Below are 23,065 nucleotides of genomic sequence, written 5' to 3'. Positions count from 1 at the left end.
GTTTAGGAATTTGATACCTTGTTTTAAATTGTTACTGGTTTGAATGGGTCTCAAGGTTTTTACCATTGACTCTGAACATTTTTGCATGTTTTACTGTGCGTGTAATCTTGACGGCATTGGAAATGTGTAAAACCACAGTGTCCTTTCAAGAATAAATAAAGCCTTGGAGTCAAACAATTAAAGTACCTGTTGTACCTTGTGACTTTAGTAAACGTTTGAGGATTTATTGATCAGTGTATCAACAAAACAATGACGTAAACATTTTTATAAAAGTGAGTTTTTGTCATAGGTCATGTAAAAAGTTAAGCAATTAAATGTGGCGCCAAAGCACATTTTACAGCACTTGTTTCAAGTACTTCAGCAAGAGAATTTTTTTTTACGCTTATATTTTAGAGTTTGGACAATGGATAGAGTCAGGAGAGAGAGGGAGAGAGAGTGAGAGAGGGAGAGAGGGAGAGGGAGAGAGAGTGAGAGAGGGAGAGGGAGAGAGAGAGAGAGAGAGAGAGAGAGAGAGAGAGAGAGAGAGAGAGAGAGAGAGAGAGAGAGAGAGAGAGAAGTAGAGCAAAAGGTCAGATTGAACCCGGCCGCCCACTCTTGAGAAACTATCCTGTGCACGACCTTCTTTTTATTCCTTTTTAATAAGGTAGTATACTTATTATAGTTTGGTTGAACATAAATAACAATCTACAAATGTGACTTTGGTCAATTATCATCGGTATTGGGCATTTTAAAGACCAACCTCTTAGTCAAGCAAATAACTTACAGATTCGATTGAGGGAAATAATCAACAGTTGCAGGAACCCTTATAATAGTTACAATATTTTGTTTTTGTTACACACTCATATAAAACAAATCTTGAAGTGCTATAGAATTTAAAACAAGCCTTGTTGAAAATGATCACGGGCAATATGTTCTTATTGTATCTATATTGAGTAAAACTAGTCTTAAGAGCACCTGACTCACTCAAAGCAACTTGGAAGTAACTCCCCCACACATTTTAGTTGAGTTTACACTTCTTGCTCGGGTGCATACAGGACTCAAAGACACGAGGGGGCTGTGCTGACAAGAGTGATGACAGACCTGAGAATCAGAGTCTCTTCAAAAGAAAGTCAATCAAACACATGTAGCTCCAATCACGCCTTTGTCCGAGCTGTCCACTGCTCCTTCTGGACAGCCGTTTAGCATAAAAACAGTGTGGCTTTTTTTTCCCTCCCTTCGCATGTCTGCCTCTGCTCCCCTCTGAGCCTGCCATATCTCTCTTCATCCTTTTACTCCTCAAAAAGTTGCTTTTGAGTTTTTCAAAGAGCACAGTGCCATTGAGATGCAACAAAAGCCAAGGATAGCTGACTATTGGGCCCTGATGAGGTCCACTCCCTCATTACCCGGCAGCAGAAAACATTTGATGCTTTTTTTGTCTGGGTCCAGAGAGAATTGACCAGACCTCAAAGAAACGCAGGGTGGGAAGGCTGAAAATGAGACGAAGGGGGGAGAGAAAGAGAGTGAGAGAGCGAGAGAGCGAGAGAAAGAGAGAGAGAGGGGGAGTAGGGAGAAAGGTTGTCGTTCATTCAAGCATGTGTATCTTACAGCCTTGTGTGGAAAGAGAGAATAAAAGAGAAGAGGGGGAGGGACAGAGGGGTCGAGAGAGAGAGAGAGAGAGAGAGAGAGAGAGAGAGAGCGAGCAAGAGGGGAGAAAAGAGAGAAAGCTTAAAACAGTGCCTTTATGCTGGCAAGTTTGGACGACTCTTCTGACATCAAAGTGTTTTCACTAACTGGGGAGTTGCTGTCTGTGTGTGTGTATGCGTGCGTGTATGTGTGTGTATGCGTGCGTGTATGTGTGTGTGTGTGTGTGTGTGTGGGGGGGGGGTATCTGGTGATTTTATTCATTCTTGGGCAGTCAGGGGGGGTACATGACAATGTGAACACCCTAATTACACCTAATGATCTATTCCCTTAAAGTGTGACCGCCTTGGGCCAGCCGTGGTTTGTTCCAAGAGGTCGTTCTCACAACCTCCCCCTGCCTGGGCTGCTCCTCTTGGGGAAACATCTTTTGAGTCGGAGGCCCCACCTTTCCTGATCCAGGACCTCACTGGACCCCCCACCTTCAACCCCATCTCGAGCCCTGATGAGGACCCAAACCGCTGCAGAATTTGGTGGAATCTGTGCTCCCTGATCGACCAAGGACCCCAATATAAATTCCATGCAGGTGATTGGAACTAACAGCTACTTAATTCAATTCCATTCAAAGAAGGTTGAGGCAGAGTGCTACCCACCTATGAGTGTAGTCCTGCTTGGGGTTTCTGTCTGTTTAAAGGCAGTTTTTCCCTCGCTATGTGATTGTTCATTCCTTTATAGGGTCTTTGTCTTGAATATTACAAAAAGCATGGTCTAAATCTACTTATAAAGTTGTGTGTCAATAGAACACATTTATTGTGATTTGACTTTAAAAATTAAAATGTATCGGTTGATTGACTGGAAAAATTACCAGAAGAAAAATATCTATCTGGACTTCTGATATTCAACAAACGACGCAATCTCCCTCGCACGACACCAGGCCACACCCACCTGGAACAGCCCAACACACATATGTCAGAATACTATTTGTTGACTTCAGTTGCACCTTCAACTAAATCAGCCCCAGTAAACTCCACACGCTTCAGTAAGGGGAACCCCCCCCCCCCTCAAGTTCTGTCTCTCTCACACATCTCAACATGTCAGGCAGGGAAGCAGCATCTCCTCCACCATCATCCTTAACATCGATGTTACCCCAAGGTTGGTCCTCAGTCCACTTCTTTACTCCCTGTACACCCATGACTGCACATCCACCCACAGCTCCAAACATTCTCTGGATAGTGTAAAGACAACAACCTGCACCTTAACAGAAAAAACACTAGGAAATAATAATTGACTATAAAAAAACCCAAAGAAAAACCACACTGCACAACTGCACATAAAAAAGAATAGGTGGAATTTGTCACAATCTTTAAATTCCTGGGGGTGCACCTCTCTGAGGACCTGAGCTGGAGCCTGAACACAGCACACATGATAAAACAATCCCAGTAACAAATTGTTCTCCTGAGAACACTGACACACTACAGACTTCCTTGAGATCTGCTGAAGAACCTTCACTGCTGCACAATCAAGAGTAACCTGCAGTACACCCCTCTCTCTCTTTTGACAATCTAATATGTCAGCTTATTGTGATTCTCTTTGGAGAAAAGAAAATGTAATGACAGGTCGCTTTCAAAGGGTGCCGCTGATTGCCTTGTTTGACACATGCCCTCTGGCAGCGGTTGCAGGCTTTTAAAAGTAACTTAATAAAATTGATCTGTATATTGGACAGGCTTATTTCAAAACACATTTAGTAAGGAAGCCGACCAAAGAGTTAGACCAAAACCATTAAAATGATCAAAACCACATGGAAACCTCAAACTCCAAAATCCCACATACTACTTGCCTGGCTTGTACTTTTATCATGCATTTATAGGCGTGACTTTGGATAATACATAGCAGATGGAAGGGAGTAGGGACTGGAATAAATACAGACATACCAAAGGACAAATGGGATGAAATACGTAGTGAAGCGCATCTTGTAACTTTAATACAGGGAGGAAATTCAAGTGGAAGGTAATAATGAGATTCTTTGGGACTCTGGAAATAGTGGCTTAAACGAGCTCGGCATACACAAATACAAGTTGAAGAAGTTGTAATTCAATTTAGTTAAATATCTATGAACCATAGAGCTGTAAACAAAAAAATGAGAAACTGGGGATATTATTGTACAAGTTGTTGAAACTGAAATAAAAACATTAAAAAAAGACAGGATCTCATAGATAGTTTCTTTACGCTCTAGGTCACAGAGAAGCGTTGGTATTTGTGTTTTATAGCGAGTTAAAAACACCTCACAGGAAAATGAAATTCGTAACATCTAAATCACATTTTCAAAACAGCTGTTTTTAGTTTAATGATGTTACAAATGTGAAAACAGGCTTCAAAGGGGGGATTGTGCTGATGTGGAGTGAAAAAGAAGCAGGGAGCATACAAAACAGAAAAATGGCTTCAAATGTCCATGTAAGCAAAGTGAATTTAATTTTGTCATCAGTTTGCAGGTGGCCTGTTTTACAAATGAATACATACAGTAGATTAAAATGCACCTGTGCGCATGCATGCAGGGTTGATCAAAGGCATCTGACACAAGCCCATGCTTAAAATAAAACGTTGGAAAACATCAGTTAGGATGCAGGGAAATTACAAGCCAAGGGCGAGTGGATCAATTAAAAAATAGATAATGAATAGAAAGGCAGAATTCAAAAGGAGCAAAAATCGATTTTGTGGTCTTTAAATTGTTCCGTTTTGTACAAGTTAGAAACTGATATGAAAGAAAAAAAAAACTGCCCCGCTATTCAATGCTCTGAAAGAACAATGACAGTCATCAAACATCAACATCTATTGGAGATGAACTGACAGGCCGTCCTTCTCACCAAGGCCTACCTCATCTCAGAATGTTCTGTCTGTATCATCCTGCTTTTATTTATATTTCTTTTTCTCTCATCACCAACTGCACAGCGGACTGCGAATTATTAACAATAACACACACAAAAAGGAGAAGGAGAACGGCTCAAAAGAAGGGTTAACAGCTCGAAACCCACAGATACTCAAAGTTGCCTCAGGGTTGTTGTCATGTCCCCCCCCCCCCACCACCACCAACACCACACACACACGCGCATACACACACACACACACACACACACACACACCCACCCACCATTCGGCAGCATTGTGCACAACTGCAATCGAACAAGCACAGGGAAAATAAAGTCACTATTCTGCTACCAAAATATAGAGACCTGACCTTGGGTGAGTAAAGCCAGCGAGCAGAACAGGATGGTAATAGAATAAAGAGCGCAGATGGAGAGGGAGAGAGCAATGAAAAGTGGAGTGGAGAGGGAGGACGGTTTGTGAGGGAGAAAGAGAATCTTAGTTACAATACTGGCAGTGTCCATTAAAAAAAGCCCTTAAACCCTGTATTTTACAGAACTCTGAGCTTTGCCATGGCTACAAAGAAAAAGAAGCCTGAACAACTGAATAGAGTCCCTGATGGAGTCTACAGATGCGCTGAAAAGGACAAGAAATTACAAATGACTGTGTGAATGAAAACAGAAAACAAACCAAATATTTCAAAGCAGTCAGGGACTTTTGGGTCTTTTGAAGTTGCTTGCCTGTCAGGAGAACATCTACTGAGAATTAAAAGGAATTTGCCCATAAGATGTATCTCAATGTCTAGTTAGTGTTGATGGGAAATGTGGCCAACTGAAGCAAACCCAGGATCTTATCAGGAGGTGGCTCTTGTACTGGGCAAGGTACTTTTCCTAAAATATAATGAGAATGTTTATTGATATCGTTTAAACATTCAATTTTAAGTAGAAAATGTTTTCCCCTCCTTGGACCATTATTTATCTCTTAAAACGTTTGTCAATCATATCATTGATTGATCATATCTTATCATTACAATCAATGTCGTGTCAATGTAAAAAAAATTAAACATCTCCATGACCTCATGCTCATGTGCACCTTATCATAACAAACATACACAAACAAAGACCTGAAGGTACACAAACACATACACACAGAAATCGCCTTCCTCACTAATTCACCCCACTGCTTCTGAAAATCTGAGAAGAAATTTCTCTCTCCAGAAAAACTGAGAGCTAGAACATGTTGAGCACTACACCTAACAATAGCCACAACATCCTGAGTATTTGCATTGTCACTCACGTCTTCATTACTATATGACACCTCATGCTCGTTCTGATCCGCTGCCTTCTGCCTTTTTGAAAGTGCCAAGTGTAAGGTGCAGATTTAACATACAATACACTTGTATTATAAGCTCGTGTGCTGGTATGGCATCATTTTCTGTTTGACTCAGGGAAACATTAAGCTTTTTTTTAAATTTCACATCAAATATTTAATGATATGTTTTGTAGAAGTTTTTAAATTCTTCTTTAATTATCTATGAAGGTGATTTTTTTGTGAGTGATTATCTCAACGAAAATGAATGCAACATGTGTGTGTGACATTTACATGTGCTGAACAAAGAAGCAAAATGAAGACCTGTGGGTCATGTGACCACTTTTTGCATAATCATTGATAAGTATATGAGTTTCCCAGAACTGAGATATCATTGGATAATTAAATGAATGTTTCATTTACTTAAACTAGCTCAAACAGCCTGTGTTGTCTGGAGGCAACACTATAAAGGGTTAATATGGCCTCTGAATCTCCTCTCAAAAAATAGTTGATGCAGCCAAAAATGAACAAACTAAAAGATTAGTTCTAAGTGGAAAGCATCATCATTGTGTTTTCATCTAATTAAGCTGCTAACATGACACATTTATTGGAACGTACATTGTTTGATTATCGTTTGGAATGAAAACACATTATGTGATATATTAAAAAAAAAGCTTAAACCCAGAGTGTTCAAGCAGGTGGAATTTAGCAGAAACAACCTGAATAATAATAATAAAAAAACATTATTATTATTTAGGAGGGGTAGGGGTCACATAAGTTCTGGGAACTTCACCCTACTCCTTTTGAGAGCATTTTCTCCCCGTTTCTTTTATTCCCTGTGAGTACATCTGTTCTCTGTTATTTTGTCTGCTGCTCTAATGAACTAATAAACTAAACTAAAGATAAGATTTAATGAAACATCACCTTAACAGTATGTTGACTGAACGCTTGCAATGTTAACATGTTTAAATTCCCTACTTCAAAGGGTGGAACGTACTAATACATGTAAATCTCCGACCCATTTGCACTTGAATTTTTTTCAAATCTGGTCCTTTTGTAAAAGGCTAATTGAATAAGTCTACTTAAAATGTTATCCTTGTCCAGCACATTTTCAGGGAAGTGATCTTGGAACAATAACCAGAAGTAACAAGTGTTATTCACCAGTAAAATGTCCGAGTGTTTATGTCACTGTCGCTTTATGTTAGAGGTTCTTGGTATTGGCCAATTCTAAAATCTAAATATCAGCCCACCCTGGTTAGGGTTACTATTCTGGTGGAAACGATTATCATTGTTGTACAATTGCAGATGGTTAATTGAAAAGTTTGGCATGTTTGGACATGAAAGAATTCAATAAAAAGAGAATTTCAACAAAAAAAAATCTAAATATCAGAATTGATAATAGGTATGGAACATTGGGATCAAAACATTGATAATATCAAATGATCTGCAAAGAACCACATTGACTGCAGTTATGAGCACTAAATACCCAACTCTGACAGATAGGGTTAAAAAACCATCCTTTTAAGATTAGGACACATTTAGGGGGATGGGACGCTGAGGAAAAAGGGGTCCCAACTAACCAGAAGTCAATAGTTAAATAAAGACGTCAACCGAGTTGGACAGAGGCGGATTAACCTCCTCCACTCCGGCTCAGGTAGTAGGGAGGAGAGGTCAGGGGCTATTTCTTACTTTTTAATGCCCTCATTCACACCCTCACTCGCTATGGAAACACACTCAGGCACGCACATGCAGGAGCTGGCAGCATCAGGGAGGAGGACCCACACTGCTGCTCCCTGCCAGTATTAATTCAATCTATTAAGGGTCAGTTAGTTAGCAGCGTGACCCCGCTAAAACATGCTTTAACTTTTCTGAGAAGGCTGCTATAGAGAGAGCCATGCACCCCCAAAAAACTCCCGACCCCGAAAACCAGATGGCCTGACAAAGGGGAACATGGGACCCTGAAAGAGGAGGTAGTGAGGGGCAGAGAAGAACAACAGGCATTCAGGACCCTGATGAGGGTGGATTAGAGAGGGCAAGGGTGCTGCTGGGAGAGTGGGTGGGGATGGGAGTGACTCCAAGGGCTCCTAATATGCTCGTGTTACCGTGTGTGTGTGTGTGTGTGTGTGTGTGTGTGTGTGTGTGTGTGTGTGTGTGTGTGTGTGTGTGTGTGTGTGTGTGTGTGTGTGTGTGTGTGTGTGTGTGTGTGTGTGTGTGTGTGTGTGTGTGTGTGTGTGTGTGTGTGTGTGTGTGTTCAAAGATACATTGGATGTCTGATGATCCTGAAACCTTCTTAGGACTAGATGCTGCAGTTTAATCTGTTCTGACACCCCCCCACCATAGAACGATATCTCGAGCCTGACCAGGAGTCGTGCAACCACATTATACAGAATATAATCCATAATTTACTTAAATCTTGCTAGTAAATAGTTGTGTGAGAAATATGCACTGAAACCTTGTATTCTTAAGACATACAAACCAGTTGTTTGATAAGCATAAGGCAAGACGTTTAGCCTTTATTGAAAGGAGGGTTAAAGAGAGAAAAGTCAAGGGAAGGAGAGAGTAGGGATTACATGTATCAAAAGGAGCTGTGGTCAGTTGAACCCGTGGCCAATGCATCCTGTTCTGTAGCCTCTGTATATGAGGCACCTGCTCCACCAACTGATCTACACCAGTGACCTTTTTAATGTTGTTTTTTTTTTTTATCCACTCTGGTTAGTGTTTCCTCTTCCTGATTGTTTAGTGAATAATAAAGAATAAGCAGCACATGTGTGCATCCCCAAACACTGCAGCTGGATATACTTGCCTTTAATATTTGGACGAAATACCAATAAAAGACGCAAGAATGTAGCCTTTCTCTGTTGCAAAATGCATGACTACAAATGATGGCGCAATTATTTATGATCATGATCACTCCAAACACATCAATGATCATCTGAGATGCAGGCAGGATAATGGTTCTACCTGCTTAAATTGCAAAGTAGATGTTTTGCTGGAAATGCTAAGCACACGCCTCCCCCTTTTACTTTTGAAATGCAAGCAGTCTGGGTCAGTCACCCAGCTCATCCGCCCATCTCTTACTTACATTTCCTGTGTTCACTTTGGCTCTTTCCATCTCGCTCTACCTTTCTCTCGCTCTCTGTGTGAGTCTTTATCATGCCCTGGTATGATCAAAGACAGCTTTGTGACACTGTGCAAGGCATCCAGGAAGCACACAACATCAAACCACTAAAGAGCAACTCGCGAAACAAGACACACAGAGGGACAGAGGCACACATGCAAATGTGTGTATGTGTGTTTATGTGTGGTAAACAAATGAATAAATTAACGAGAAAAAGAGAAGGATGACTTTGTCTCTACCTTGAGCACGTCGATGAAAGGTAGAAAGGTGTCCCTCTGAAGTCCGTTTTTGTACAGATCTGAAAAAAGAGGGGAGGGCCTGTATTAGAGGTGCTGTTTAGCCTCCTAATAATGTCATTCCCCTGCCACAGATTGGCAGATAAAGTGGCTATTGATGAACTGAAGGATGGGTGGGGAGGCACGACAAAAGGAGTGGGACCAGGAGAGAAAAATGGATGTCTCTACCGGCAGCAACATAAAATTCATTACATTCCCAAACAATGGTGGCGAGAGAAAGGACTGTCGCCTTTTCAGGGCGGACAATGTCCACAGCAGCTCGCTGAATAGAGGTTTCAATTAGCTCGGCTGGAACAAATTACATCTGAAGTAGCATCCGTGATAGACAGATAAAACAGATAGGGACGACACACGAACATAAACAAAGACAGACACACACATACAGAGACACACATAGAGGCTTAAGCTCTCTCCAGCTGCGAACACAAACAAGTGGTTGTTGTTGATGTTTGGGCTCGAGCTAACAACAGTAGCACCTGACACGCAAAAAGTACTCACTTTATAACTCCTATATTGTATGCACTTTATTTTGTATGTAACATCTGGAGCTTGAATTTCCCTCGGGATCAATAAAGTATCTATCTATCTATCTATCTATCTATCTATCTATCTATCTATCTATCTATCATCTGTATTGACAAGGCTTAGGCATGACGTATCCTAATTCATAATCTAATTCAATTTTTGCTTGTCTCTATCCTAGGACCATTACAGCTTAGCACAAGACTTGAACTACTTGGAAGTAGCAAGTCTGGCTGTGTTTCAAAGTTTTTTAATAACAGTTTCATATTTGGTGGGTTTACTGTTAAAACAAATACAAAAGCTCCAATGTAAAATCAATATTTTGTGTTTAAGCAAGAAGTTTTGTCAGTATATGTTCTTGCTGGGAAAACCACAAACACTTCTGGTTTTACAGGCGGTTGTGTCCTAGCTGGTAATGGTAGCTTCTTGTTAAACAACATCTGGCCCCCTTATGACCAAAGGTCCCTTTTAGTTCCAGAGACTTCTGTTCAAGAAACTACAGTGTTCCTGTGGTCAATGGTTGTCAGCATTTCCATCGTGGCCTGAAGACAGGCCAGCATCATTAATTGTGTGACACTACTGTTAGTCTGCTAGTCTACCCCTTGAGCTTGTGGGGGATTTGGTGCCTTGCTCAAGGGCACCTCGGCAGTGCTCGAGAGGTCTCCAGCTACCGGACCAACTTCCATATTTTGGTCAGCATCAGGTCTTGAACTAGCGACCCTCCGGTTCCCAACCCAAGTTGCCAAGAACTGAGCTACATAAAGATTGAAAATGAAATATAAGTTTGAAGTTTAAATACTTTTTCCGTCGTTCTCAGCTTACTCCATAGATACACAAGCTCGAGCCGGCCTGGGCTCCTTGTCTCACAGCCACCGACTGTCGGCAGCAGCCACCTCGCTGCTATATTGCGACTCGTACAGATAGCGACGAAAAATCCTTTTCGAGCACAAGACCCCCAAAATCCCCTTCATCCATATCAGTCTGCAGTTGAAACACACTGCTTTCGTCATTCTCGGTTCTTATCAGCTTTCTCCATAGAGCCTGTTATCATAGCTTCTAAGCAGACGAGAAGTACGAAGCTTTCCCGTCTCAGTGGAAAATGAGGACAGGGTGCACTTCCATTCAAAAATACTGCCAGGCTCTAATGATACAAAGCTTGATGCAAATGGGTGAAGTATCGCTTTAAGTCCATTCAACTGCATGTGAGGTCGCAAGCACTGGGTGCTGTTCCACTCCAAAATAAGATGTCATTTATCCCCCTAACCCTCCTCAAACTCATTACACACCATCAGTGTTTAAAAACAACAAAATACCACTTTAGCTGATCAAGCAGAAAAAGCTCTCTCTCAATGCCCCTCCAAGCACATCTAGGGCTTTTTGATACCAGCATCTCCACATCAATAAAGATGGAAAATGTATGCCTTTCATGTCCAGTTGTCTCTTATAGCATTCAGTGTTCCATTAACCATGTAATTAATACCAAGTAGGCGCTCTATTAAGTTTGCATGGTTTGTCGCTTTGTTCTTAATAGCTAGTAAATATCAGAGATGCCCGTCTTTGTCTGCGAGAGCCATCTTGCTGCCGTCCACTTTACCTACTCAAGACTTTGAGACATCAACATCTTTCCTGAGAAAGAAAGACGCCAGACAACACATCATGCATTTATCTCACTGTTCTCTATCCAACCATACGTGGCTGCCAGTAAATGCAACATCAAAGCCTGTGTAAAAGGTTGAATCATGTCGGGGAGCGCTGTGTTCATTGCTGTTAACGTGTGTGGTGGTGTTAAACTCAATTGATTCCCGCTGGAGCGGAGCACTTTGGATAAAAGTATTAATTGAATAATGTAGATTTATGTGGAGAAACTGGGGGTTTGAGATGAGGAGAAGCAAGCATTGAAGTCAATGAAATATTGCTTGTTATTTTATCTGCAGGCACACAGTGTTTTGTTGGCTGAATAGTTAATGGATCTTCAGGGCTAAACCTTTGCTTAATACAATACAACATTTCGCCTTTTAACTCCTCGATCCCTTAAAGCTGAGCTGTCTATTGATAGCTGGAATTCTTCACATTTTTTTCAAATTAGAAATAAAAAAATGGGCAATTTTCGGCAGCTAGTGGTTAAATTGGCAAACTTCTACATCAACATAGCATGCTGTATTCCCCTAGCAACCACGGAATTTATTGCAAAGTAGTGCATTGATCACTTAAAGGGATACTTCACCCACAGAAACCTGGAAGTATTTTTGAATGTTTGTGCATCCCATCCTCATTTCTTGTCTGAAAGGGAAATTGTCATGTTGCGTTATCGGAGGATGCTTTGGTTCAAGGGGGTGAAAATACATCGCTTGTTCCTCATATTTTTGACCACTAAAGCTACAGACCTATTACAGATCAGTAGGCGGGACCTCACTGAAAGGATCTAAACTCAATGTCTGTAAATGTATTTCACATTTCGACTATTTATACAGAATGACCCAATGTGATACAGATTAATGTTTCAACGGGTGAAGTATCCCTTAGGTGCAGAGGAAAACTGTTCCGATGCACTGCATCTTCCAATAATAGTCAAACAGTACAGACCTGTCGAGGTTTTGATAAAGCAAAATAGTACTTACAGCGAGGCGTCACTCACTGGTTGATAAAAGTGGAAGGTAAGCAGAAAGTTAACGGGAATTGGGAGAGCCCTCATGTGTAGCCTACTAACATCCCAAGTGTGATATTTACAATATATACACTGTTCACAAGACAAATAAATGGCTTAGTTGTCTCGTAAACCAAAAGAATTCGTCTTAAGTGAGTCTTTCTTTGGATTGTAACCTGAGAGAAGGAGTCCATTGAATTATAATTTGTTGTAAAGCGATCATTTAATATCCTCCACAACACAAGATGTTGTTACAATGTATTCCTAATTATTTTGTTCCATGTACACTATATGTGGTGTTTTGCACTGTTGTTAGTATCTTGTTACTGTTTCTTATGCTCTTGATGCAAAGTCAATCCCCTCAAGGCAATAAAAGTTCCATTAAGTCATTTAAAATTTTGCATGATAACTATGAGCTCCTATAGAAGAATCGTCAGCACTATGGATTTGTCTTTGCAATAAGCCCGTTTTTTTTTATTGCTTTAAGTGTGTAGTGTAGATCTCGCACACCAGAGCAGAATGCTACATACAGCCTTTCAATAAACCAATAAACAATAACACCCATTTACGGAACAGTGTTTTTTTTAATAATAGCTTTATAGTGAATAATGATATTTAATAACAGTACATTAAAAAGTCCAAAATGTTGTGTTTAAACACTGGTTGACTTACCTGCAGGGGGTCTGTTGGAGGTGGCCACAACCACCACCCCGGTCTTAAACAGCGTCTCAAACAGCTGCTTTAGGATCATGGCATCAGCGATGTCCGTTACCTTACAGAACAGAACCCCAAAAGAAGAGAGACAAATTCATGATTGTATAATTTACAGTTTCTCGTCCCCCACATGTACGTTAATGTGTGAGTGTGTGTCTGCGACCGAGGTCAAGCCATCCCATCAACACTCCATGTTGATTAGTGTCATTCAGGTGTGCTCATTCACCCCTTTGTGTCTGGTTATGGCCATTCACAGTCTATCCATGCACGCGCGCACGCACGCACGCACGCACACACACACGCACACACACACACACACACACACACACACACACACACACACACACACACACACACACACACACACACACACACACACACACACACACACACACACACACACACACACACACACACACACACACACACACACACACACACACACACACACACACACACACACACACACACACACACACACACACACACACACACACACACACACACACACACCTAAACCACTTGAACTGACTGCAAATGGTCACGAAGGGGCTTTCTGCTGAGGACAAGTATCTGCGGCAAAGCAGCGTTCCCGAGCTAATCAACAGACAGAGCGACGTGAAGATGGCAAACGCAGGTGAGAAAACAAGAGGAATCAAATCATAAAACATAGAGCTGATCCCGACTGAGGCCACAAGGTCCAGAAAAGAGCTTTAATGGAAGTGCAAATGTGTTACATGAACTTGACACAAGGCTGCAAGGTTATAATACATAAATATAATTCAACTGCTCGCTGCCTTTTTCATCTACATTATTTCCAGCACACAATTACCAAAGGTCAATGACAACACTAGGCTTAGACGATTAATGAACAGCTGTAACCTTAAAATTAGTAACCAAGTGCTCTCACTTTTGTTCTTATTCTCTCACTCATCCCGCTTTCAACTCTGTTTAAACGTTAGATGTGATAAAATATGTAACCCTGTGATGCACAGTTATATGTATTTAATACATGTGACTTTGGACCATGGGAGCACAATATTGAGCATGAATAGAATGCACTTAATTTACAGAACAACATCGCATGGCAAATGACTGAAAAATATGTACAGAAGATATAGTATTCTTAACATACAGAAACATGAGAGACATATTGCTAAACTTCAGCTGTCAGAACACTGACTGATGTACAAAAACACGTTTTATCGAGAATATCATTTCAGAGATTTGTTTTTAGTCATTTCATAGTATTTCAGATGTATTAAAAAACTGAAACTGCGGGGTGCAGGTGGCCATGAGGTTAGTGTGCGTGCTCCATGTACAGAGGCTGAAATCCTTGCAGTAGACAGACTGGGTTCAAATCTGACCTGTGGCTCCTCTCCTTTCCGTCATTTCCCAATCTCACTCTCTACCCGTTTTCTGACTCTAAATACTGTCCTGTCTCTTCATAAAGGCATAAGTAAGCCCCAAAATAAACTTAAAAAAAAAAAAAGGAGAAATATGATTGCTTTGCTAATTTTGCAAAATAAAGTGATTTTTCAACCTCTGTTCAACAAGTAGTTCTTACCAGTTTCAGTGGATTTGACCTTTCTTGTAAGTTTGAGATGTGAGACTACAGTTATACACGGTGTTATCCACACTGGATGTACGCCTGTATTTTTGCAGGTTATACATAGTATTATAGAAAAATTGTTGCACATTAATTGACAGGTTTTTTTTTACTCCGATCAGCCCCCCCAGAATTCTCAGTTTTACTGCAATACAACGTTATTCTTCATGATTCCTCATAAACACTCTGAGAACAGGTTGTCATTTGTTACCTTCAGGAAATTAAGATGTTTCTCCCACATCTCAATTTGTTCAAATCTCCAGATTTGGATGCATACAACATAAACTAGAATAACTCCTCCACTGTGCCACACATAATAACTACAGAATGTGACTCATTCATAACTATTGCTAAGAAGAAAAAATAAATACCGGTACATATGTGCTTTATTTTGAGGGCTTTTTTGTGTTACTGTAAGGCATTTTGGAATAATAGCAGTTAAGAAGTAGGCAGTCTTCGGTCCCACCCTCTCTTCTGAACTACTCTGCTGTATATAACAGCCACTTCTGATGGCCATACCCACAGCATATGCCTCCTTTCATACTCTGGAGAGTCTTCTGCTTTTGCATATTAGCCCCACTGCCCTTGCCAATACTTGATTAACATTTGTGGTAAAGCCTTGATTTTGCTAAGGAGAGGTGGCTCGGGGCATGAAATTAGTGCCTGTGTGTGTGAGTGATTGTGTGTGCGTCTGTGTGTGTGAGTGTGTGTGTAATGAGAATCAACAGAAAGCCAAGCTCTGTGTCCTGCTGAAGAGGTCCCCATTTCCTCCAACTGCAGGATTTTTTTATTTTCATTACAAAAGAATCATTTAAAAATGACCTTTTATACAACCTGGATTTGTTTATTCATGTGCCCTCAACATGGGCATAGTATGAGAGACAATATTGATTGCTGAATGAGAAGGGGGAGAGGAAGAGAAAATGTGTCCCCGCAGAATGGAAGAAGAAAGGTGGAGGGGGGGACTGATGTAGCACTTGTGGAACACAAAAATAATGGCGCAATCTACGTCCGCCAATGCCGATATTTAAATGAGCATCCAATTACTCAAGCGGCTGTCAGTTTGCCGCGTAGCCCACGGGTGCCAAATTAAAGCTCTTTTGATGTTACACCTCTTTATGTATACAACCTATGAGCAATTTCACAGAGGCCGCACAGTCACCAAGGCCCTGAGACAATGACGCTCGAGCAGTTTCTTCTCACTCTTCTTCTTCTTCCTCTCTTCCCCATTTTTCATCTCGGACCTCTCAATGGTGAGGATTCATTAGAGGGCCGTAAAAGGAGGGAGGGGGGCTACAAATTACTGATAATGGCACGGTGCTAATGAAGAGAATGGAGAAATGTCATTAGCATTTAAGAGGATAAGATCCATCTGACCCGCTGCCGCCAGTCGCTTTCTAGCTCCACTCACTTAAGGAAGCAGGAGAGTGCGACTGATACCCAGAGCCTCATTTGCATGGCTGAGTGGAGTAGGATGCTGATTGGTATAGATCCCCCCCCCCTCCCACACACACACACACACACACGCACACACACACACACACACACACACACACGCACACGCACACGCACACGCACACACACATACACCCCCAACTCTTCCGACCTCTGCAACCTCTTGTTTATGCATCACAAACAACGAGCACATGTCTGCTTGTCTCCCCTCCATTCACTGGCAACAGTCGACAAGTGAAAACAGCAGAGCCGGCGACGGCAAACAAAACAAATCAATGAGAACGCACAAACAGCGTCCAGGTTTCAAACGTGAAAGAAGCAGCAGATGAAAGGAGCAGCTCTTGATCCTCGCAGATGCAAAGCGAGTGATTAGAGAGAGAAAGCGCACCTTCTGTGACCTTTTGACCTGCTGGCATTAACTGTAATGATATCAGTAAGAGGCGCATCATTGTGCCGCCAACACGTGTGTTTGGCTGATGATGAAGACGGAAGCTCATGTCTTTTTTAATGCTTTGAATGACTAATTACATCAAAAGAGAACAGCTGCAGAAGTGTCACCTCTCTTTTTGACACCAAGGTGCATTAATGAGACTTTGTGTGTTTTTAGTGGTGTAGATCTAGTTGCAAAAACAACACACGACTTTGTTTCTGAGCCAACAAACCGCGTGTGAACTTAAACAAGCAACAGGAGACGATTTAAAGGCTGAACTGCAGTTTTAAAGCAATGACAAAAAAAAAAAGTAAAGCTTTAGAACATACCAGATAACAGATGAACTATTTCTACACTAATGTTTTACTGCTTTACCTCGAACGAGAGGAAAGAGACGTGCTGTTACTGGAAGTCATTTTACAATTCCGCTATGCTTATATAAGGCCACTAGATGTCCCCAGTCCTGTTTTTGAAGGATGGAAGGATCAGAGGCTTCAAGTGTTCAGCCTGGAAAAAATTGGGGTTAAAATAATCATAAAATGTAAACTCAACATTGAACTCGGACACTGTGGAAATTTGAAGGAAAGGATAAACCATGAATGAGTTAGAGCGTAAGAAGAAGAAAGGACCACATATAAATGCTTTTCTTTCTCCTGCCAGATTTAAAGGTCCTTGACCTGGAAGTTAATTACAGTTATATTTACAACTCTCACTTCTTGTGCTTTTGATTTGACTCTAACTTCAATATATAACATATCTGCTGTTATTACTTCCCCTTGCCTTTGAATATTTCTGCAAGCAGAAAAAATAAGGACATTAAAATAGACAGAAAGAGTAAGTCTGTTAGACAAAGTAATGTGCGGTTCTAACTTCAACAGAAACAGAGGAGACATTCTGTCACTAGATGAACTGTTAAATATGCTTAAAGTTATATCATATTTGATACATTAATGTTTAAATAGTAATTTTGCAGCACATGTCATGTGGTATTCATATTACATACACACTAACCTCTAAAGATGTTTTCACTTTAAATCTTCAGTATGCTTTAAGAATTAGACTTATTGATTTGATCTTAATGGTCGTGGTCATATAGCATTGGTCTTGATCTTATTTAGTACTTTTGTGAGCATATTTAAGCACCTTTTAAGCTCTTTTCTGAGGTTGATGTGTTGATGGATTATCAAACCACATCATTTAGAATTGTAGATATTTGTTTAAGTACTTGTAGCCCCTAAAGCTAACACATACACACTCAAAGAATCTGTAACACACTTGTTCACCTGAAACTCGTCAAAACACAGGAGGCAGGTTTCATTGCTGATCTCCATGGCAACTGGTGATATGGGGTCATAGGTGAACATTTTCCCTAGCCTTCGTTTTGGCAGGCTTTGTTTCCTCCGATGGATCCCTTTAAAGTGGCACACAAACATCAGGCACATCTTAAAGCACAGCTGCATGAGTAAACCCAAACCCCGTGACAATACAGAATAAAGCTGTAATTTCACCTGTTTGCATAATGGTAGACAATTAACAGCAAGGCTCCAGGACAAACACAGAGATAAATATAGCATCTGATGCGCACTAAGAGTCAGAAAACCCTCCAGAAAGTAATGAAAGCCAACTTTGATGCAGTTTGTACTGAAGAGTAGGAGAAGAATACCAACTTTTGTGGATGTCCAACATGAAGCCATTGAAGTGGACTCTCTTCTTACGAGGGTTTTCAACCCGGGCGTAAAACATGTCCATAAGCATGGTCTTCCCTGTGCCTGAAGGCGAACGGGAATGAAAGATAAAGTACATTATTATTTTTTACTTCTGTATTGATCTCAAACATGTTGTTAAGCAGCCATTTCCAAACCTAAGTGTCTCCATGTAAATTTCAACACATCCTGGGGCCAAACAACATTTTTCATCAAACAACTCTGATCAACATCTGAAACTAATTCCCCCCCCCCCACTATATGTCAATTTCATAAACAGCGACATTCGTGTAAAATCTTGCCTGAGCAAATGCATTGACAAAAACTCATAAGCAATAATTAGTTACAAAAAAAAAAAATGTGACACTAATGCTGCTTAGATGACTACTCGTGGCCTTCTTGCAGTACCTTGAAGGCCCGTCACAAGAATGATCCAAAACTTTAGGAATTTAGCATCATACACAAATATTTAAAGACTTTTTTTTAAACCGTGATATGAATAACTTTTTCAATGTGATCTTACCAACGTCTCCATAAATGTAGAAGCCTTGGGGTGGAGGTGGTGGTGTGAGAGAGGGTTCCTCCTTTAACGGGAAAAGAGGAAAAAGAAGGAAATGACTGTTTTGTGTTTGTTTTATATGAAGTCTTTTAACAGCTGCTTGTCATTGCAAACAATAATGCATCAGCTACCCATAAATCAACAGGTTGTTTTTTTTTATTTATTGCATAGATTAATTCCTTATTAGAATAACAAAACAGCATAACTGGTGACCTATATAAACTTCGTTATATTCATTACCATATAAGAGTGAATCGTGGTTTCATAAACACAGTATGCTGAGGCATTAAGCCACCACTACAGTGTGAGGTTTCACATTCTCCAGACTGGCCCGCTGCAGGGGAGGAAGACAAAGGGGATCTAATCAACAAGACAAGCCGGGGTTCCCACGAAAGAAAAGCATCATCATAGGAACAATGGGGGGATTTGTCAGACAAAACGGAGAGGACTGGATGAGGCTCCATACGAGATGGAGTGGACTTGTCTGTGCAGCCTGTTTAGCGCTGCTAATTGTGATACGGTACTGTTTCATTGAGGTGTTGCTGGAAGTCATTGTGCTGCCTGCCTCCTATCATCAAAAGGTCCATGCTTCAAAAACACGTCTTCTGTGTGACCCGGCTGAGAAATATTGAGTAAAGCCAAATATCTCTAAAGATGGCCAGACCATGAAAACGCATATGTCATCAGTTTAATCACAATATGCAGATGATAACTTGAAACATATGTAAACAAGGCAACATCTGATTGGTGCTTCTATGTCCGATGTGAAAGCTGTGTTGTTGAAGATGGTCCATCTCTGTAACCAAGGCAACACCACATGGCTTTGGATGAACTCAGCACTAACTAGAAAAACAGGTTTGTGCTCTTAAAATTCAATTTACCAACTATTTACCACAGACTGTACTCAGTGTCCCCTGCACTTGGTGTCCACCACAGAAGGAGCACTTGACTCTGATAAATGCACACAATGGCCAATTGAAAACTAAATGAAAAAAACAAACTTGTTACCCATCCTCCCTCTTTCTCTCTGCCTCCCTCTTCATCCCACTGTCCCCACCCGTCCTGCCTTCCTGAGTTGGAGTGAAACTCTGGAAGAGCAACAAGCCTTTCCTGTCTGCTTTGGCAAAACAGTGTGTGACTTCTCCCTGACTTCCCAGGCTGCCCTCTGGCATGGCGGGGTAATTGTCAGCGGTGGCTGGAAGCCATTCTGCCACGGCAGAGTGGAGAAGCACAAGGCCGTTCCTCAGCCACTCTGTCTCACTGGGCTCTATGGACTCGTCTCCCCTCCCTGTTGGAGGATGTTGACTGGCACATGAGTGGAAAGTTCACATGCAGGACAGGGTCACTTGGCTTTAAAGCGACTGCTTTTGAACATGTTTATCTACGGCTAAAGGTGTCACGTCTCACACTTTCATGGTTAACAGAGTTATTGTTATTGGCTGTGTTCCATTTCTCTGGTCTAACTGTCCTGATCGAGACCAATAATGTTCAGGAGGACTCTGATCAGGTCTGACTTAGAGAGGATGGCTCCAGCAAAACAATGGCCCATTGTTAGCCGACCATCCGCAAAACCACGCCACATTGGGTCAATATTAAGTCAAGTGTACTCTCCTCACAGACTTGGTCAGTTAGTGAGGACAATGGCGGCACTTTCACAGAGAGAACAGACACCGAAAGGACAGTGGTATGACCTGATTCAAACCAGAATAATTGCATAAGTACTCCCGTCAGTGTGTGTGTATGTGGTGCACGTGTGTGTGTGTGTGTGTGTGTGTGTGTGTGTGCGACAGACAGGCCAAGAAATAAGGTGCAAAAAGGAGCTGATGCTGGGGGGGGTTGGTGGTGTTGATAGCCTAACACCAAAGTGTTTGTCAAAGTCCCGAATCAAAAGCAAAAAGGACAAGAATGGGGCAGACAATGGGGATCCCCTCATTACTGCATGGGGATGGTGAGAGTGAGAGGGGTGCCGGGACGAGCCCAGCAGGAGGTCTGCCCTGCTGCCTTCCAAAATCTCTGCCTAACTCTGTGTGTCTGTGCCAGCCAACCAGCGGGAAAAAAAAAAATAAAAAATACTCCCACCACCAAATAGTAGACAGTCAGCTCCCCTGACCTAAAAACAAAAACAGCCCCCTACTTTACACCGGTCCAAAACTCAAATGCACAATAAGCTTCCCAGACCCCTACCCTCCCTCTGACCTGAGTCTCATGGCCACCATGGGTGCTACAACTTGAGTACAGTGCAGTGGACTCTAGAGTCCCGTCTATATTTTAAACATCAATGGAGCTCTATGACAGAATGAGGGTCCAGATGCTGCACTGATAGCGACTGTAAACAAAGACATTATTCCATATTGATGGTAAACAATCCAAATCAGTATCAATATTTCTATATTGTGTAGAACAGAGAGTAAAAACAAAAAGGTAATTTAAATCAGATATTTTGCGCTGGTCATCATCATGAAGATATTTAGTGGCATGTCAGTAACTGCCGGAATACCATAATAAAAGCCCCATGGTAGCCTTGTCATTGTTTGTGGTCTGCAAGACTACAAACACTCCAACATTTACTTTAACTTGGTATTGATATTGGTGAGACAGCCAAGTTTGTCTTTTTTTAGTTAAAGATTTATAAGTAAGGTACCAACTTGTAGATAGGAAGACCGTAGTGCACCAAGAACACTGAAGAAAAGAATTTCAAAATGTTTCCTCTGCTAAATGAACTGTAGAATTGTTGTTTTTTTTAATATGTGCATGTCTTCTCTTTTATCTTGCAAGCTCAATCATTTGGCTAAATTAGGAAAACAATTGTGGGGAAGAATGTTTTTAAGCATCCATTGTTTTTTATAACAAGTATCAATTTAGGATAAATATTTTACAGATAATCAAAGAAAAAGGAATTTAACAAATATGGGCCAAATCACAATGATTCTCAATGTCATAATGTTTCCTAAAAGTTTTAGTTATAAGCATTGTATTTCAAGGGGAAGTATTTATTCATATTGCTGCAGGGTATAGAGTGGAGAGTTCTCAGGTGTGATTTTCAGACCGTTGTGATATTGTATCATGAAATGTCAACATACCATCTCCTTTACCTTTGCAGAACGTGTCCCATCTTTGTTTTCTTTTTGACGTCTGTCATCTTTTGAGTTCAGACTCGATGGAGGTGGGTTTACGTAGACGCTGTTATTGTAGTTTTTCAGGGTTTGCTGCAGCTGAGCTAGCTGCAGGAACACCTCTCTCTGTTGAGCATCTTTCCTCAGGGAGCCGTGCTGAACGAGGTCATCGTAGTGCTTCACACTCGGGTGACATGTTTCTCCTGCTGGAGACTCAGGAGAGCACGATGATGAGGATGAACTGCAAGTCCTCCAGCTGGTGTAACCTGGAATCAATACAGCAAAGAAGCCCAAAACTCAACGCTAACAAAAAAAAGACTTGGTTGTAATAGATTATAAATCTAAATAGCATAAATCATGATCCAGATGTTAAAGGTGATGTTGTAAACAAATTATCAAACATGTTTTATCTCAGAGGACAGTGCTGTGACACTCTCAATCCCACAGAAAACGAAAACAAACAAACAAACAATTTACCACAAAATGACGTATAGACACTTGCCTTTACTGGTGCAACTGGCTGACAGACGGCCAACTTTGTTTGAGATCAGAAAAGTGTCTTTAAGGACAAACTGGACTGAGCATTTGACAGCTGCACGGACCGTGTACGCCGCCATGATGGTTCAAAATGCGAAAACTTTATTGAGCTTTCATTCACCAGAGCTTGACAAAAGATGAGAAAAAAATTTGACATTTTTTAAAATGGGAGCATTATTTGTAAATTGTACCATATATTTAGTTGTACTATATCTAATATATATATATATATATATATATTTTGGATTTAATTAAATGTAGCCTACTATCTGAAACAATGGAAACACAGCTGCATATAAAGGCACTATAATATTCATTTGGTTTATGAAATTAGACTGCATCAGTGCCAAAAGATTCCGCATTGCATCGCGTAACAGCAATAAATAAACGTCAGGAACATAGTAGGTTGGATCACATGTGCTTGCTCATATATTGTGGAAACACCTTTAAAAATGTGAGAAGTGTCTGACTTTAAACCACAAAAAATAAAGATTACAATTGTATCATTATCATCTAAACACCTGATGAATGTGCCGGAGTCGGTGTGGGGGGGCTATAAACAAACCCTGCTGCAGGTGGCC

At 41.0% G+C, this 23,065-nt stretch overlaps 1 protein-coding gene across 1 annotated transcript in view; it reads right to left on the bottom strand.

Moving 5' to 3' along the window:
* Nucleotides 1-22,220, bottom strand: part of afg1lb (AFG1 like ATPase b) — a gene marked incomplete at its 5' end in the record, with an annotated part of 30,438 nt that extends 8,218 nt beyond the window's left edge. Inside the window, 6 exons of the mRNA XM_079371324.1 lie at nt 9,142-9,200; nt 13,037-13,136; nt 17,856-17,983; nt 18,240-18,341; nt 18,799-18,859; nt 21,927-22,220. Of these exons, the coding sequence (XP_079227450.1) occupies nt 9,142-9,200; nt 13,037-13,136; nt 17,856-17,983; nt 18,240-18,341; nt 18,799-18,859; nt 21,927-22,220 (744 nt within the window). The remainder of the gene's footprint in view (nt 1-9,141; nt 9,201-13,036; nt 13,137-17,855; nt 17,984-18,239; nt 18,342-18,798; nt 18,860-21,926) is intronic.
* Nucleotides 22,221-23,065: the final 845 nt, after the last annotated feature.

The sequence above is a fragment of the Symphodus melops genome (assembly GCF_947650265.1).
Source record: "Symphodus melops genome assembly, chromosome: 1".
Classification (NCBI taxonomy): Eukaryota; Metazoa; Chordata; class Actinopteri; order Labriformes; family Labridae; genus Symphodus; species Symphodus melops.
The sequence above is the reverse complement of the archived record's forward strand: the minus strand, read 5'-3'. Positions and strand labels throughout refer to the sequence as shown.